General features: G+C 47.7%; 5 protein-coding genes across 5 annotated transcripts in view; 1 reads left to right on the forward strand and 4 right to left on the reverse strand.

Moving 5' to 3' along the window:
• LOC126570501 (uncharacterized) overlaps positions 1 to 896 on the reverse strand; it is a 1978-nt gene extending 1082 nt beyond the window's left edge. The window contains exons 1-2 of the mRNA XM_050228294.1: positions 651 to 896; positions 1 to 220 (exon numbers count right to left, since the gene is read on the reverse strand). The exon at positions 1 to 220 is cut by the window's left edge and continues 174 nt beyond it. Coding sequence (XP_050084251.1) covers positions 1 to 220; positions 651 to 798 — 368 coding nt within the window. The 5' untranslated portion in view covers positions 799 to 896. The remainder of the gene's footprint in view (positions 221 to 650) is intronic.
• The window catches only part of LOC126570499 (orphan steroid hormone receptor 2-like), a 16079-nt gene extending 1022 nt beyond the window's left edge, over positions 1 to 15057 (forward strand). The window contains exons 2-5 of the mRNA XM_050228292.1: positions 10148 to 10305; positions 10564 to 10679; positions 13638 to 14531; positions 14598 to 15057. Coding sequence (XP_050084249.1) covers positions 10190 to 10305; positions 10564 to 10679; positions 13638 to 14531; positions 14598 to 14941 — 1470 coding nt within the window. The 5' untranslated portion in view covers positions 10148 to 10189 and the 3' untranslated portion in view covers positions 14942 to 15057. The remainder of the gene's footprint in view (positions 1 to 10147; positions 10306 to 10563; positions 10680 to 13637; positions 14532 to 14597) is intronic.
• LOC126570500 (uncharacterized) lies at positions 3693 to 5254 on the reverse strand. Its single transcript, XM_050228293.1, has 3 exons — positions 4832 to 5254; positions 3931 to 4752; positions 3693 to 3870 (listed from the first exon to the last, which is right to left on the reverse strand). Exons 1-3 carry the CDS (start codon positions 4972 to 4974, stop codon positions 3786 to 3788), a joined length of 1050 nt encoding a protein of 349 aa, XP_050084250.1. The 5' UTR covers positions 4975 to 5254; the 3' UTR covers positions 3693 to 3785.
• An 82-nt stretch (positions 15058 to 15139) lies between the features above and the next one.
• LOC126581253 (splicing factor ESS-2 homolog) lies at positions 15140 to 16919 on the reverse strand. Its single transcript, XM_050244782.1, has 3 exons — positions 16703 to 16919; positions 16476 to 16635; positions 15140 to 16405 (listed from the first exon to the last, which is right to left on the reverse strand). Exons 1-3 carry the CDS (start codon positions 16838 to 16840, stop codon positions 15192 to 15194), a joined length of 1512 nt encoding a protein of 503 aa, XP_050100739.1. The 5' UTR covers positions 16841 to 16919; the 3' UTR covers positions 15140 to 15191.
• A 205-nt stretch (positions 16920 to 17124) lies between these two features.
• Positions 17125 to 17500, reverse strand: part of LOC126581736 (uncharacterized) — a 1117-nt gene continuing 741 nt past the window's right edge. Inside the window, exon 3 of the mRNA XM_050245597.1 lies at positions 17125 to 17500. This exon is cut by the window's right edge and continues 211 nt beyond it. Within this exon, the coding sequence (XP_050101554.1) occupies positions 17248 to 17500 (253 nt within the window). The 3' untranslated portion in view covers positions 17125 to 17247.

Here is a 17500-nt window from a genome sequence, read left to right on the forward strand (position 1 = left end):
TTCATCTCGAGCGTACGGGCGGCCCGCTCCGGCCGGATAAAGCACGGTTTCGTCTGCTTGTAGTAGCTACCGCGCGTGTACATCACGCCCTGGAAGTCTTCCTCCGTCTTCAGCTCGATGCGCATCGAATCGGCACCGCATCGTAGGTTCACCTTCTGTACGCCTTGCGTCGATGCATCGATCTTAAACTGATCGCCCAGATCCTGCTCAAAGAGGCTTTCTGTGGAAATGACAGGGGAGAATTAGGTAAGAGATGCGATCAGTACTAGCATTCACTTCAATAAGGAACATTTCTTTACGGCTCGATCATTCTCAAAGGCATCAAAACACGTCGCTACCAGCCAGTTGCTGTCAGAACCACAATACGCACGCACACACGCTTAGCGTAAAGAATAAGAACCGGTTGCTATCGGAAGATTCACCGTCTGGTGGCAAACCATCTAAGCGCAACGAAGCGAACCACATGAACTATCTCATAAAGGTGAAACTGAAGATCCGGTCCGTTAGCCTTGAGCAAAGAGCATAAGGCATCTATCCCGTTATTGATGAATCACTTGCCGAGCAAGAGATTGAATCGAATTTCACTTGCGACACCGCGCCAATGAGGATCACAGGCACTCACACAACGCAACAGCAACGCAAACACTAACCTTCTGCCTTGCGGTCGTCAGATTTGGCCGCCACAATGCAGTGTGTCGAGAGTAGAAGCAGCAACAGCAGCAGCGGCAGACAAAACCTTGAACAGATCGCACGCTTACTACACAGGGATAAACTATTCGCGGAGGCCATCTTCATCATTAGCACACACAGCACACCTGTTAGGACTTGGGATTGGATTGTGTCACACTGCAAGACACTTTAGCGTGTTGGAATCGAAACGTCTACACTGCGATACGGGCTGGTGCTGAATAATGCCGCTTTACCGTTGCGATCACCATTATATACCGATCGCCACGCTACCGACCGATGACAGCGTGTTCTGAACGCGAAAGCAAGAGAGAGAGAAAGAGAGAAAGCGAGAGAGAGCTAAGTGAAGTTCGTCGCGGTTACCATCGTTGAAGTCTTTCGTTGTGCGCGAGGTTTCGTTAAGGCGATCTCCCGAAACAAAACCGAACCAGCTGAGTCGAGTTGTCGTTGGGAAAAACGGGGGGCGAACCGGCCGCTTGCTTGCCGGGACCCGCGGTGCCAGTGCCAGTGCCAGTGCCAGGACCATCGGTGCGTTACGGTGCAGCAGAAGGAGGAAGAAGAATGGTGGATGGCACGCGAATGCGTGCCGGGCACTCGTCGCGCTTATCGCCGACCGAGGACGTTCATTTCCTGTGCGTGAGGCGACGGGTTGTACTAACTACTGGGCGTACGATATGCCAACGAAGTGTGTGTTTTTGATTTGTTTGCCATGGCGCCCCACAACGTTATGTAACACATAACGTCCCCCTTGCACCAAATGCAGAAACACTTTTCCTATTTAAATACTAACCGTTGGACGATCCGATGGGGAATGTTTCGTTTGCAAAGCATGCCAATTGGTCTTCCGGTCATTCCGGATAATAATTTCGTTCCATTTACAACATGGGCGGCCCGAAAATGGCGTACCATCCAGCAGTGACAGCCAAGAGCTCCCAGATCACTTGGATCGGTTTTTCTGAAAATATTATTTAAATCAAAAACAAAGGGCACCAGAGAAAAAAAAACTCCACTTTCTCCCAGCACGACAGTGCGGTGCCGGTACTACACCGTTGCCCAGGTTACCACGATGACGAACGTCGCACCACCGCACCAACACTGTTCTCGCGCAACTTCCTGAACTCGGGAGCTGACTAATTATGAGCGGGGTACCACTAGCCGCAGCCTACTGAAAGCCACCGGTGGGTCTCTTGAAGGAATCCAATTTGCAATTTACAATTACCCTGCGCGATTTGCGAATGTATCCGCGCTCTGGTGCGCTGCACCGTCGATAAAAGGATTCGGATACACGGTGCACGGTGCCACGGTGCTCCATCACCGGAAAATGGCTTCCTAGCTGTGCAGATAGGCTTTGTTTGTTTTTCGGGGACGATGGACGAAGGTGTTGTGGTTTCGTTTTGCATTTTCCATTTCCAAGATTAATGGCCTTTTCCGTTTATAGCGGCATAGCAATCACTCTCACCATAAATACGCCTAAGAGCCACGTGGGCTGTGATTTGATGGTTTTGGACTTGGACTACTTGGAGGCAGCACAGAAAAGGGCTTGGGCACGTTCGTCCGTTCGATCGGATCTGTACGGAAGAAACCACCAGTGGTGCGACATCGTAGACAAATTATAGAGAGTATTGCCGAGCTCCTCGCCACGGACGGTGATCGGCAAACATGCAAAACATCGCTACTGGGTACCACGAGCGTTGTGGCAACAGGGTGGTAGGGCAACATAACAAAAGGGGAATCATAATTGGCCCGCCTTGTATGTGTCAGTGTGTATGGTGCACTGTGCACAACATCTTCCTCACGGCAATTGCGCAATCATAAACAGGTGATCGGTTGCGGTGGCACCCCAAGAGGGAAGCGGGAGTTCTGTGGCATCGATTATGTCACATTTGCGCAGCAGAGGGACGGAAACTAGCTAGCGGCTAGCCGATCAGCCGAGCTCTAATTATATGCACGCGCCCGCCTCCCTGGAGCCAAGCGTTATCACTTTCAACGCGAACAAAACATTCTAAATCCGCCGCTTCGCGCTGCCGGTTACTTCCTTGTTCCGCATGACCATAAACGGATCGAATGGCGCGGCGGGGAAAAGTTGATCATCAATGATCGATGGTTGGGCTGATCGTTAATCGATCGATCAGCGAGCTCTGTCCGCCAATCATTATCGCCTTGCCTTGCCTTGCCTTGCCGACGGAAGTAGGCTACTGGGCTGCTGCGTAATGGGTGAGGGTTCCTGGTGGCAATCCGGAAGAGTCAGTCGCGTGCAGCCGCGAGCAGGTCCTGCGCACTGTTACATCAGTTGCTCGCGAAGGGGAAACCGGTCCCGCGTGCAACCACCAGCAAACCAGCAGGGATCACCATGGGTGGTGATCTTGTTAATGGTTCAACAAGCTTCTGTAATCGCAGCAGCAGTAGCAGCAGCACAGGCTACAGCCGTAATAAGTCAGTCAGTAAGTCAAACGTCCCAGTGTTGTACGGGGGACCAAACGGGGCCTCGGAAAATCCGGTCCAACCACTCCGGCGCTAACACACATATTTTTCCCATGTGGCCGGTCGGTCGGTTATGTAAAAAGAAAAACTTTCATTTGATCGATCGATCACGAAACATGGGGAAGCGAAATGGAGGCAGCAAGGATCAACTTCGCGCAAGGGGAATGAAGGGATTTTTGTAATATCTGGTTAGTAATATAAAATTAAAAGATTAAATATATCTATTATCTTAGTAACATGTGCAAATGAAGCAGAAAAAGAACACTTTTCGAGGGTTCCGTGAAGGTTATAAAGCAATAATTGTTTCCAAGGCAACGTGCTGTGTATACTTGATTTGTTCTTCGCAGCTATTCACGAGGCAAACGCTGTGGTTGCTTAAATCAAACGTATTGTTCAACTGGTTTATCTCTCGAACAAAACACTCCAAAAAGCCAATACAATCGTTCCGTGATACGAGTCGCATCGTTTCACAACAGTGTGCGTCGACTGATAACAGAGAAGTAAAGCAAGATGATAACATGTGCTGCTGTTTCCTCAAAAGAGGCGTTGGATTTTTTGTTTATTAAAATCGGTAAATGGTTAATAGAAAAATAAATGCCTCGCCTCGCCACAAACCATCATACTTTCGCTGCCTTCATGGCCGCCCTGTACTGTTCCACCTCGATGCCCTCCCAGTTCGGGTGCACAATTTTTGGGAAAACACTATAAAAAAACCACACCTCATGAAATCACATTATCATCGCGCTTACATCCATCTCTTACCTTTCTTTCAGATAAGCCAACACATCGGTTTCCTCAGCCGAAAGTCCTTCGCAGTGAGCCTGCAGATTGATGGCAACCAAACGTTGCGTTTGCATTCCACTGAGAAAAGTGGCCGGCCCGGGCAACTGCAGAAACTGGTACATGGCCAGTTTGCCCAGTTCGATGCCACACTTGCTGCAGTATTCCGCCGCCTCCCGGCAGATGGCTTTCGTGTGTTCGTGAGCCGGGTGCCACGGCTGCGGTCCAGCATTCGTCAGCAGACCCATCCCGTGACCAGACGCACAGATAACGGCGAGTTTTTGTTCCATAAAGAATGCCAAATAATCACGAGCTAGCGACTGATCGAACAGGGTGTTTCGGCTGTAGCAGAGGACGGTATCGAAGCGCCCCGGGGCACGGGTTATCGCTTCCCGAAGGATCTCCATCGGGTAGGCGGATACACCGATGAACCGTAGCTTTCCCTCCTGGCGCAGGGCCTCGAGAGTGGGTAACGTTTCCTGTAGCACCACGTCCAGATTGGGCGCAAACTCGATGTCGTGTATCTGCACCACATCGATACAATCCACTCCGAGCAGCTGAAGACTACGTTCTACGCTTTCGCGTGTCTTGCGGGCACTGTAATCGAACATGCGTTCAAATTCTCGCTCGTAGCGGGTCACCTTTGTGGCCACAAAGTACGCCTGCCGTGGAATGCCTTTTAGTGCGCGGCCTAGTACTTCCTCCGAGCGTCTTTGGCCATAAAACGGGGCCGTATCGATGTAGTTAATACCGCGGCGAACGGCCAGCTGGACTGCTTGGATTGCTTCGGCTTCATCCAAATCGCTGAAGTAAGAAAATGGCTTTGGTGACTAGATGAATGAATCGAATCGAACAAAACAGCACTCACCGCCTGTCCACTTACCCGTACAGTTGACTGAGAGTGCCACACCCGAGCGACACCTTGGAAACCGCTAGTCCCGTATTGCCGAAGGGGCGATATTCCATCCGCCGGACTTCTGACTCATCGTGGAACCCTTCTACGAACGTTGCCGGCAAAGGATGCATCGATTAGCGGGCCCAACGAGGCGTTTACTCGTCGTTTTTAGTAGTAAATCACTTTTTACGTTCAGTTAAACACAGAATCAGCTGTTTAATGTTTTGATTGCCGGAGCTCTGGTGCGGTCGTTGAACTTGCGCAACGCTCAAGGTCACGGGCATCCGAAGGCGGCGTTTTGTTTGGGCGTGGATGAAGCTGGTTTTCAATTTCAAGTGCGCTTGATTGCCCTTTTTCACGGGGCTCAGAAACTCAAAATGACCGTTTTAATTTTAGAGTCGCTGTACGGTGGAAAATCGCTGAGAAATGTAAATGCTTAAGATTTATGAGTCTAATTTAGCGGACAATTAACGGAATGGCTACAGTTTAAGGGGAGTTAATCTTAATTTAGTATGAAAGACTAATTTATGAATAAAAATAATCTAAACTATTTTAAAAATTAAAGCAAACTACAACTTTTCAGGAAAGTTAGGAGAAGTTTTGAATAATATGTATAGGAGCCCTCCATGTATTCCTTGTAAGTATTAAATCTACCATAAATTTGATAGTTTTTCTCTGACAAAATTACGAAACAACAAAATATGAAATTACAAAATAAATTACATTAAAATAATGGTTTTAAATATGATTATTAAATGAATGGTTCAGAATTGCTTCGCTAGATTTATTTCTCTATCAGCACTAACATGTTTTCAATGAACGAAATGACATACTCGCATCTACAAAATTCAACCAAGAAGAAGGGCCTTGTGAGTTTAAATACCTTATCATGTTTTACGTGGAGCCTCACCAATCGCTTTCGCATAGAGAAATCCTGTCCTTTCCGCGAGGTGTAGCGAGAGAGAGTAAATTATGCAAATAGCCTCAATTGTACTACAACCCACAACAAGCGTCCACAAACTCGTGTCCTTTCGGTAGGAGGAGCCTCCTAGATGGAGGCGCCATGACCTGAAGGCTATCCGCGGACCGCTGAGCGGACGATCCCGATGCGGCATAGCGCTCTACATGTTTGGCTGGGCAACCGATGTCCTTTTGTGTCGGCGCTGGTGACGTGACCTGACGCTTGCCGCGTGCCGTTGTCCTTTTGGTCGCACCCACACCGATGGCGATGGATGGCCGGCCACGCGGCCAATCGGCCAACAACGGGCACGCCATAAAGTCAGCCCCATCATCGACCACGGACTGGGCTTCCTGTTTCCCGTTTTCCCGGCCAACCATCACCATAACCGCGAAACATGCGCCCTAGAACGCCGTCGAACCACACCCACTTTTTATCATGCTGTTATGCTTTTATGTTGTAGGGGCGAGCTGGCATGGGATGGAATGCTTTTGGTGGAATTGGGACGAGGCACCCGATCATAGCCAGATCGCAGGTCGCGGGGTCAAACCCCAACAAGCTAGCAGAGCCAACGCATCGAACTGCAGGACACATTCAAATCAATCGTGAATCGAACGTCAATCGGTGCTAGTGTCGTCGGTCGGTGGCTCAAAAGTGTTCAAAGGACGACCATCTTAGTGGCAGGAATGTGCTTAACCGTTTAAGTGCAACCAAAGTGCAATACTGCTGTTCAATTTAATAGATTTTCTTTCACTCGACCGTGCCAGCAACATCTGACAATAAGGTAACTTTAAATTGGATTTAGAAAATACTTTGATACACTTTTGATGGTTCATTACAATTTAAATTATTAATTGAAAAGTGATATGAAGTTGAGCTCTTAGTTTTTTTTTAATTGCTATCGTGAAACAACCCCTTTTGGAGTTTATAAAAATAAACGAATTCCTTTCATCATATCCATTTAGGAATAAAGATCGATTGTTTCCGTTTGAGACCTATTCATTTGGGATTAATCTGCGATAATGTAATTTTAATGCCAGCCAATTAAAGACATTTATGTATATTTCATACTGTATGAATAAGAACAACAAAAGAAAAGGAAGTTCGTCGAAGAGGCGAGTTTCGTAACTAATCAAATGAAGAAAGACACTGAAGAATGAACTAATGGTTACTAAAAAAACTGAGCATCTCATAAAGCCAGTTTACTAGATTATGAAAATAGCATTTTTTTCATCTTTTGTGATAAAATGGAAAAGAGAAAATTTATGGAACAGATTTTTCCAATTAATTCTAATAATTTCATATTTTTCTAATAAATCGTCTTAAAATAAATTTAGTACATTTTGAAAGGCTGGTGCCATTAATTTACTTTAGAAACATTTAGTCGGTTGCTTGTATTTGGTTTGCTGTGATCAAAATGGCTAGATCTGGTTGTTGTTTTCAATTGATATCAATTCAATTTAATTAATTCTTGTCACTTGAAAAGACAATTTGTATTTTGTACTCGAATAGTATAAAATAAAATCATTGTTCTTAATTTGAAAAGGTTTCAACCGTTGATACTCTGCCTGGAATGCAACAAAATGTAATAATGGCACCTAATTCTATTGTCATCAGAAGCCTCATCATCTCACCAAAAGGTGCTTCCTCTGATCAGCAACAACTCCTGCAGGCAGCTGCCCCGTTTCTCCATGATTTGACCAAAATGCAAATTTGTCTCTCCCATACCCTTTTGGCATCACCAATCAATGATGCCAAAATGGGATCGATTGATTTGCTTTTCGACTCGCGGCCGCCACCGATGATTATTAAATATCGTAGATCAAGGCAGGATTATTGTTGAGTTTTTTTTTTCTGAAAGTCATCTTAGCTCAACGGTGTACGGTGCCTTTCGTTGATGACAAACATGATCCCCAGGGCACCCGAAGCGTAAACATCCTTACGATCCCTTTGCCTTCCTTCCTGACGTGCTGTTTGGACGTTGGATGAAAAGGTGTTTTTGGAAGCGGTTCGATCCGATAAGCAGTTTTATCAAGTGTCGAGAGCTACTGCTAACCTGCCACGTGCCCTAGTGACAACAATCGACCTCCACTTGGCCCAACGTGGGTCTACTCTACTTCTAGAATCGACGTAAAAAGTCAAACCGTTTACCGGCACATAATTTCCCGCACGCGCCATTGTTTTCCCTCGCTGTCATTCTCGCGTTCACCCCTCGAAAGGGGTCAGCCCTCCGAGGTTTTCCTCCAAGCCCTTGAGGCCACCACGGGAGGGGTTGTGAGGGCAATGAGATAATTATAATTGTCTCATTTTTCCACCCGTGTCCACCTTACGCGCTAGGGCACCACACGCACCTGGCATACCTCAAGTGGTCCCAGTCCCAGTGCCACTGGGAGCCCTTTATCCGGACAAAACGAACCGAAAATCAGGGGGCACCGGAGCAATGATGAGATATTAATAACGAGTCCGACTTCGACTTCCACTCGTGCCCATCAATAATGCAGCCCAAAATTGGCCAATCGGATCGCCATGTTGTGGCGTGTGTTTTACGGAAAAGGGGTTCAGCGGTTGACTGTCTGAAAAGCTGACTTTTTACCACCAAAAAATGATGGCGAAATGTGAAACCGCAAACCCAAACTCCAATGTATCTCGTTTTTCCGGCAATTTTTTTCCTCCGCTTGCTTGAAAGACAATTTTTAAACTTTTTCCTCCCCGAAAAAAAACCAATCCATCATAGACAGCTGGCTGGGGAATCGGTTATGGAATCGTTCAACCGGAAACTGGAAGCGAAAGGCGAAGGCAAAACTTCTTGGCCAAAATTGCATCACACATCGCCCAGGACCTCACATGTCCTGTCATCATCGTTCGCGTTCCCATGAGTCACGTGTGCTGGCCGTGTTTTACACACGCTTCATTATTATTGAATTTACTCTGAGGTCCTCGGGATAGAAAGGATACGGTTGCCGGAAATGCAACCCCTTTTTCGTCCGCCGAATTTTCGGTTCAGCTTCCGAACCGTCCCCTTTTTTTATGCTACTTTTCCTGTCTCTTCTGGTGTGCTGTTAATGATACGGTGGTGTCAGCCGCAAATCACCGGCGTATCCTTCGTTTTCCTTCGGGACAGATTGTTTTTTTTTTGTTGCCATTGTGCTTGTTTGTGGGTTTATTATTTTGATTCTGACCCTTGCGAAAGGGTAACACACGTCCTTTTTTGTGGTTTCGATTCGAGAGTGATCCTTGTACGGTATGCCATCGCATCAACAGCACAGGAGACAGGACATCGGTGTCCGCCACAAGTTGCGCCATTAATCGCACATTAATGCGATGGTATCTGCTGATAGTGATAGCGTGCTCGAATCCGTGTATCTGCTGATTAGATCTTGCATGGTCATTACATTACGCCCTCTGAATCGGTTGCAACATCGGTTGGGCCGAAGGTGAAATGTTGTTTTAATGGATTCGTGGGTAGAGTTCAATAGACTGTTTCCTGGATGGCATCTGCATGTGACAGATATGATAATGATATCGATATGATTCCGGGAGATATTCGGCGAGGCTTAATGTTTGTTAATGAGGGACATATTAATCAGTCATCACTGCATGTCCTTTTTACCTCATGAGAGGTAAAAGTAAAAACAAACATATGTTGTGAGTCGTCATTATACAAATAATCGAAATCATGAATATAATTAGATGCATATGTTGAATTGTATGTTATGTTGAAGATCATTTGTGCAGACGTGACTTCTATCATTATCCTTGCAATGCCAATCTTGACTCAAAGAAGATTATCACGGGTTTATAACGTTATTAGAAAGTGCTGCAAGCAAACGAGAAATGAAGTTCGAACAAAGATGGTACTAACTGTGCCTTTAAGGGGGGGCTGAGATTGCTTCGATTCCAAAAATGAGCTCAAGTGGATATCATATTAATTTACACCTTTTAACAAACATTTTGTTGTGTTTTGGGGAAGATTTGTCGAAAACTTCATCCATGGCATCAAATTTGGGAAGACGTATCTGCGAAAAAGTATTTTTTCGACGATTATAGATTAATTTATCTATAAATGTTCATCAAAACAAATACATATATTCTTCAAAAGTTGTAGTTTAATATGCAACTCCTTGAAAAAATAAAGTTTAATGCTTACGTCATAAAAAATCGTCGAAAATTGGCCTTTTTTGGCCCTAAATTACTGAAGCCCCCCTTAATGTTTCGGTTTTCCAATAATACTATCGTGCAATGTTTAATGTTTGATTTGTTTCCTTAACATTCACTAACGATTCACTTAAAGGTCTTGTTTTTCCCACTAACCACTTGCTATCTCCATTTATTTTCCAAACCAACAGTGACTCCCATCCATCCACACTTGCACTACCGCACGATTAAAGATGTCATCCGGGCCGGGTGTCCTGTGCAAGGTGTGCGGAGACCGGGCCTCCGGCAAACACTACGGTGTCCCATCGTGTGACGGTTGCCGTGGATTCTTCAAACGCAGCATTCGAAGGTAAGTTTGGCGTTGAGAAAAACGGACAAGAAAGGACTGAAGAGCTGAGTCCATCCAGCCACGCACGCTTATTCCTTGCTCACTTGGACCAACTTCTGGCGCGTACATTAAGAAGCTGTGCAAGTGTTTACGAATGTCCGGATCGACCGGAAACACACGCTACACCGAGTGTCTTGTTCTCTCGAATTCTGTTTCTGCGGGGGGAACCCCTTGCTCTGGCTCTTTTCTGATTTTCTTTCTATTGCCGTTTTGTTGCAGAAATCTGGAGTACGTGTGCAAGGAGGGTGGCAAGTGTGTGGTGGACGTGTCGCGCCGCAACCAGTGCCAGGCATGTCGCTTCGCCAAGTGCCTACAGGCGAACATGCGCCGAGAAGGTAAGTGTGGCTAACGCGCGACTCCGGTCCTCGGTCCTTTTTGGATTGCTTCCTTTCGCGCGAATCTTCCGGAACTCAAACACTTGTCGTATCACTTGAGCGAACCTCTTCTCTGGCCGGCCTGCATTTGGTCTGGTCGCAATTAGCGCCCTCCTCCGCCTGCCTGTCCTCTGTCTGTTCCCGTGGCACGTGGTGATGGTTGTGTTTGGTGAATTGAAAAAATATGTTTACCATCGACCACAACGACGCGAGGCGTTGTACGATTCGGGAGGGGAGAGGGTGCCAATGTTTGCACCATCCGGTGCCTCTCTCAAAATGCCAACCGCACGGCACAACATCCTCGGCAGCATCGGATGCGTGATCCCGTTACTGTCGCGGCCGCCAAGGGACGGTGCCGATGATCCGGTGCCACGAGCGGTGCAGCCACTTGCCGCGCTCGATTTGCTGACTGTGATTGACACCACGGCTCTACGGTGTCGATGGGACGTTCTGGGAATGAAATAATATTTACCACAAAACACTCTTCTAATTGCTAAACCAACAAACCGAGGCTAGAAGGTCCCCATTCAGCAGGGACTGCCAGTGAATTGAGCTCTCTGCTGGCTGCTGTTGGCCAACAGTTTGCGCGACCGTTGTTGTCCTTTTTTTTGTTTGTCAATTTTGAACCACTTTGACTGCATCCTGACACCAACCAGGACCCCGGGCCGGGGGCCACGAAATGGATTATTGTGTCAACAAAGTCAGCAAGGATGTGCCTTTTTTCCTCCGATCCGGGGTTCATCCCCCGGTGGTGCCTCTTTTTTACTCGGAAACCTCATTCCTCGCAATCTAGCCATACGATCGGGTCGTGGTCGTACTTCCTGGCTGGGCGACGGTGGTCGCCATTGTCTTGTGGCGTACCGGATGTTCATTCAGCGGACAGTTTTACACCTCCGACCAAAGGCTTCTTGGGGCCCGAGTGTCGCTGGAATGGACGACCGCGACCATTAAGGACTCGCTGGTGACGAAATGGTGTGCGCAGTGCTTGAAAGTGCTCGTCATTCCTTCGGGGAGATGGATATCTTTGCACCCGAACGGGGCGCTTCTGTTTGGCCAGTTGCGCCGTTCACATCATAAACATTGTAGTTTGTTTTTGCTTGTTTCGTCCTTGGTTTAATATGGGGACCACCATCATACGGTGAGTGCGAGCGAGCCATCGGATGATCAGAAGTGATAATTTGGGCGCTTATTAGGGATAATAAGCGCACGAGGAAATGCTTCTCAGGCGACTAGGTTTTGCATTGGTACTTCATTTAGGGAGTGGAGTATTTGCCAACAAAGTAATCATTGTTGGAAATGTTGTTTTCATAGGTATCGATAGAAAAATGAATGATTTAATTGATGTGCAGGATTTTAACGGAGACTTCACATATTTATCTTAAGGAATATTACCGAAGCCCCCGGTAATTTCTTACCAAAACAAGGATCATTTTTGATGATTTTTTTTGTGAAGGAACCATTCTACTTTATTCTTTCAAATGAATGGCATATTAAACTACAACTTTTGAAGCATATTTAGCTATATTTTGGGGAAGATTGATTAAAAATTGCATCCATGGCATCAAATTAGGCAGTCGTGTCTTCGAAAAGATACTTTTCCCGGTGCCCATCGTAGCTGCGTGATGGGTCATCAGAAAAATCGATACTCGTTTGAAAGATTATAAGTTTAGGTAGCTCCGTGAAGATTTTGTTGAATTTCTTATTTTTCGATTTTTGGCAGATTTTTGAAGTTGAAAAAGTGATGTTTTTTGTCCGTTTCCCCAAAAACCAGATTTTTAAAGATTTGTTTTAAAAAAATATCAACCATTTTCATAAAATCTTGACGGGACCACCTGGCAAAATGTGTACAGATTATGTGTTAAAAATTTCGAATCGATCGGTGCACTAGTTTTTACGGTACGATGAGCACCGACTTTGAAGTCGTTGGGAAACGCTCTTCAAAGATGCCAGCTGCATATGATTGTCAAAAATCTATATCTTTGCCAGTTTTACTTCGATTGACCCAAACATATTACACAATATTCTTGAAAGGATCAGCATTCAGAGAAAAATGTTAAAAACATGTGTCACAAAACAAATTAAATACCGAAGGCCCCCTCAAAACGAGTTCAAGGATAATTAGTAGATAAGGATTGTGCGGCCTGCTTTGGTGAATCCATTAGCGTAACTCTATGGTCAGCATAAACGGTATATGAAAATCGAAAGCATAGATTATTGTTACATTGTTGTATAAAATTATAATTTTATTCTTTTTTCTCTCTATAGTAGGGTTAATTTGCAACAATTATGTACAGATTTTCACAATGTCTGTGACTGAAAGTACAAAAAACTCTCTTCCGTGTAGCATAGCCATCTTGATTAGCATTAGTTTAAGTGTTGGCATACTAGATCACATTTGCTTCTCGTTCCAGTTCCGATACAGATGTTGATTCAATGGTCCTGGTTCTCAAAAAATAGTTACTCACCTTAAAACCAGCAAAATATCTCAAAAATAGTGAATTATTGTTTTCGAAAAACAGTGAACACCTGTTATCAAATGTTGATGTCTAGCTTCGCTGTTTGCCACCATTTTGTAACCAATGATTAGATAATTATTGATCAGCCACAGACTGCTGCTGCTGCTGCGCCGTTGGCTTCGTCGGTTTCCCTCTATGATTTCACAGTTCCAGGATGTCTGTTGGTCGCCAGTCAATCAGACGGTTTAGTTGACTTCCACTTTGCCCCATTAGTCAAAAGGTCCTGCAAGACCAACAGGATGTGAACCTGTGCTCGTGCGAGGCCGTCACACAAACCATCGAAGCGCTGAGAACCGGACCATCTGTAGCGGACCCTACCACGTCCCGAGAGTCCACATCCCTCAAGTCCTGTGTCGAGTCCACGCTAATGGGTGCCTTTCTCTGTTTGTGACCATTTCGCTAGCCGTCCAGCATGAACGTGCTCCCCGGAACTGTACTCCCCTGGCAGCGGTCAGTGCGCTATCGGTGGCGGCGGCGGCGGCTCACAGCGACTACTACACCTCCCGGGCGTCCTTTACCCTTCCGCAGACAAACCTTTTCTTTCCCCTGCCGTTACACATCACCGCTTCGTCCACATCCGGCTTTGGACATATCGGCGAGACAGGCCGGTTCCTTTCACCGTACGCCCAGTCTGCGGCCGTTCTGGCGGCTGCCGCAAGCTCTTCCAGCACGGCGACGGTCTATGATCATTTTCCACCTGTCTCAGCACCACCGCCACTGCCAGCACCGCTGCCTGCACCACCATCATCATCGACGACATTTACTCCCATCAGCATACCACCACCACCACCACAGTCGACAGCGATAGCACCATCGGGCGTCAGCATTCCGGTTCCGCTGCAACCTTCCACCGGGATCCACAAGCAACACTCCGACGGTAAACCAACGGTTGCCTCTACCTCGACGGAATCCATGTTCAACAGCATCACCGGGGAGCAGGTGCTGGTACTCCCATCAGCCCCTCCGATGCACTCCATCAGCTCAATCCTAGCGCTCGGTGGATCGTCCGCGAAGGAGAACGAAGTGAGTAGCACCGGAGAGGGGGAGAGCCCACCGAGAAGCACTCCAGCGTCCGTCCCAGGTGGCTTCTGGCCGGGAGCGTTCGGTGTATGCAAAAGTGAAACCGACATGTTGCTGGAATCGGCTGCCAAGCTCCTGTTTCTTGCGGTGAAATGGGCCAAAACGGTGCCCTCGTTCCTTCAGCTACCGGCCAGCGATCAAAAGGTGCTGCTAGAGGAAGCCTGGGCCGAACTGTTCGTCATTACGGCCGCCCAGTGGGGTCTACCGATCGATAATGGTGAGTAGTGATGACGGTGACCACCCATAACCGATTGAAAGAAACGTTCGACGCTTCCATTGGCAGAATTCATCGCTCGCAATCCACTGGCGATACGGTTGCAAGGTGCAATCCAACAGTTTGCCGTCGCACGGGTTGATTACCGGGAGGCGGCTTGTCTGAAAGCGCTCGTCCTGTTCCGACCCGATCACCCACGGTTGTATGCCGCACACGAGGTGCTGCTGCTACAGGATCAAACCGTTGCCCTGCTCCACGAGAAGTGTGGTGGTGTCCGGTTGGGACATCTATTGCTCCTACTGCCGGCCATTAAAGCAGCGGCCAATGCGAAGGTCCTGCAGGAGATGCTGTTTCGCAAAACCGTCGGCGAAGTGGCCATCGAACGGTTACTGGTGGATCTGATGAAAACGTAATTTGTTTCCCGTGTAGATTGATGGCTGATACCTGACCGCTCTAGTCAATGTATTTAATTCTTCAAAGTAGAACTAGTCCGTAGTGTGGTGTGCAAGGGCGCTTGAGTAGAAACGAATAGAACCGCGAAAATGCAATAAAATGTAAGCGACATCCTCGCACCAATCTCGTAACACAATGAACTACAAGCCATTTGATGGTTTACACCAGGAACAGCGTTCCATTTATTGTACAAAAATGAAAGAAAATGAATCAAAAGAAATCGGCCGCCTTTTGTCGTTTACCACCGGCCGGTATGTCCAGCAGATCGTCGGTAAGATTCGGCCCCGGCTGTTGCTGTTTGGCACCACCGGAAGAGGAGGAGCTGAGGGAGGGAGTTTTCCTTCGAACGATACCACTTCGCGGTGAAGGAGTGATGCTGCGTGATGACTTTCTGCTACCGGCATCACCGCTACCTCTTGCCACCGGTGTCGGTGTTTTTAGGCCTCCCGAGCGAGCCGGTGACACGAGCGGACTTGGCGTGCACAGAAAGCCCAGCTTATTCGAGGCCAATCTCCGGGCAGCCGGTGACATGCTTGCCAACCGATCGAAAGAACTGCGTACCGCAGGCGACCCGATGTTCCTTCGTGCCGCCTCGATGGCTTTGGCTTTCTTTTCACGCGACTTCTCGGCTGCCTTCTCCGCGAGCTGCAGGGCCAGGTTTTCACGCTTCGATGTTTCCACGATGCGGAACGAAGGTCCAACGCTGGCCGGATGTAGCGGAGTGTCACCGGCATCGAGTCGAAAAGGGGTTCCTTCGATTTCACCCCAAGTGAACAGAGGGCTATCCGTTACCCCAGGGCATGGGGAGGGACTCTTTACGAAGCCGAAACCGCGTATTTTCGGTGTACCGGTCGATGTGTCCACTACGCGACCGTCGATGCCGATTTTCTCCGGTAGATGCTTGGCCTGCGTTTTAGCCGCCTCGACGATCGCTTGTTTGCTGTCTTGTTCGTTGAATGGGTTGCGATGGAGCCGGGTGCTGGAATGGTTGATCTCCTGCTTCAGCTTGGCCATCTCGAGTTGCTCTTCCTTCGTCAGTTCCACGCCTTCCGGTGTGTACATGATGTAGTTCTTGTTCGTGTAGCTCCACATATCCAGTTGTTTCGGTTTTTCTCGTTTGTCGAACTGTTTCTCGATGCTTGGCAGCGCCAGACACTCGTTCATCTGTAGCGCCGTGCTCGTTTCGGCTTCATAGAGGACGGCAAACTTTTGTCTCAGCTTACGATCGGCCGATTCGATGATCTCCTGAAAACTGTCGTTGTCTTCGCTTGTGTAGGATTGCAGAAAGCTATCGAGCGAGTGTTTATCACCGATGGATTTGGTGGATTTGTTTGAACCGACGCTCGAGGTGGACCGTATCGATGCCGGGGCTTCGGTGGCGGGCGTTGCGTTCGGTAGCGGAGTTTCAAACGTTGCTGGGCTTGCTGTAAACGAGGGAGGAAGAGATCGTGAATAATCGTATGGATCGCCAGAGGAGCGTAAGGTAGTACATACGAATTCTGGCCGAATTGGGAGGCAACTTGGAGTTGTACTTTGAGAAGATCTGGCGCAGTTTCCCCACAGCGTTATTCGCCAGCGCGTCCAGGTATTCGTTCTGGGCCTTTAGCTTTTGTAGATCCGGGAAGAAATCACGCTGAATGATTTTACCCATTTCCTGGAAGAGCAAATGGAAGGGAAGTTAGTGGGGGTCACATGATTTCACAATCCTGTACTACGGTTACCTGCAGATACTCCTCTTCCGTGAGGATGATTTTGTCTTTCGCTTTGGCTTTTGGCACGAGAGGTTTCTTAAACACTGGCGCCACCGTCTTGTCCTGCTGCTTGATGGCCTGCAGCGCCCGCTCTCCTGGTTTCGACATTTTCACGCCGTTTATCCGGAAAATCCCTTAACTTTCCCGGAGATTCCACTTTTCCTTTGGATTTGTTTTTGTTTTGACTGCTGCTCGAATTTGGTCTGCTCGAATTACCGCTCGAACAGGGGCACTATGGGAAAATGGTGGCGGTCATAATGATCTACAGATATTATTTTTAAATTTCAAGGCCAAACGATTTTCAGAAAAGATATTTGGCCCCGTTCGTGAGAAGACGAACCGACGATGACTCATCCCCACCAAAGATAAAATCGAAAGAAAGCCAACGACAATGGATTCTCCGCGTGAGACTGACCCTTTATTGAATTCGTTTCATTTTTTCCAACATGGCATGGTTGCTCTAAAATGCATTACAAACTACACGTACACGAGGAGGCAGAGGTCCTGTGCACCTCCTACAACCGATGGCCGATGGCGACACTGACCGCGGTGATGGCACCGACCACCAGCTTAACCCAACCGATCGACATCAGACTACCGGCGGCACTGTGCTCAAAGTGCCTAAAGTTGCACCCATTCCCGGAGCACGTGTGGCAGTTACGGTTCGTGCTGCACCCCGGATTAGCCGAGGTACACCCACGGGTGACCGTTTCACTTTCGACCTGGACGAAGCACTGATCATCCTGCTGGAACAGTAGACAGGGCCGG

Source organism: Anopheles aquasalis, chromosome 2, assembly GCF_943734665.1.
Source record: "Anopheles aquasalis chromosome 2, idAnoAquaMG_Q_19, whole genome shotgun sequence".
Classification (NCBI taxonomy): Eukaryota; Metazoa; Arthropoda; class Insecta; order Diptera; family Culicidae; genus Anopheles; species Anopheles aquasalis.

Bases quoted from the DNA above. Each gene is read 5' to 3' on its own strand.
- LOC126581253 (XM_050244782.1), bottom strand. From the start codon at position 16,840: ATGTCGAAACCAGGAGAGCGGGCGCTGCAGGCCATCAAGCAGCAGGAC. The intron at 16,636-16,702 runs GTAACCGTAGTA...TTGCTCTTCCAG, and splicing joins CGGAAGAGGAGTATCTGCAG to GAAATGGGTAAAATCATTCA. The intron at 16,406-16,475 runs GTATGTACTACC...CCTCGTTTACAG, and splicing joins TCCCAATTCGGCCAGAATTC to CAAGCCCAGCAACGTTTGAA.
- LOC126570500 (XM_050228293.1), bottom strand. From the start codon at position 4,974: ATGCATCCTTTGCCGGCAACGTTCGTAGAAGGGTTCCACGATGAGTCA. The intron at 4,753-4,831 runs GTAAGTGGACAG...TTCTTACTTCAG, and splicing joins ACTCTCAGTCAACTGTACGG to CGATTTGGATGAAGCCGAAG. The intron at 3,871-3,930 runs GTAAGAGATGGA...GTTTTTTTATAG, and splicing joins TTGGCTTATCTGAAAGAAAG to TGTTTTCCCAAAAATTGTGC.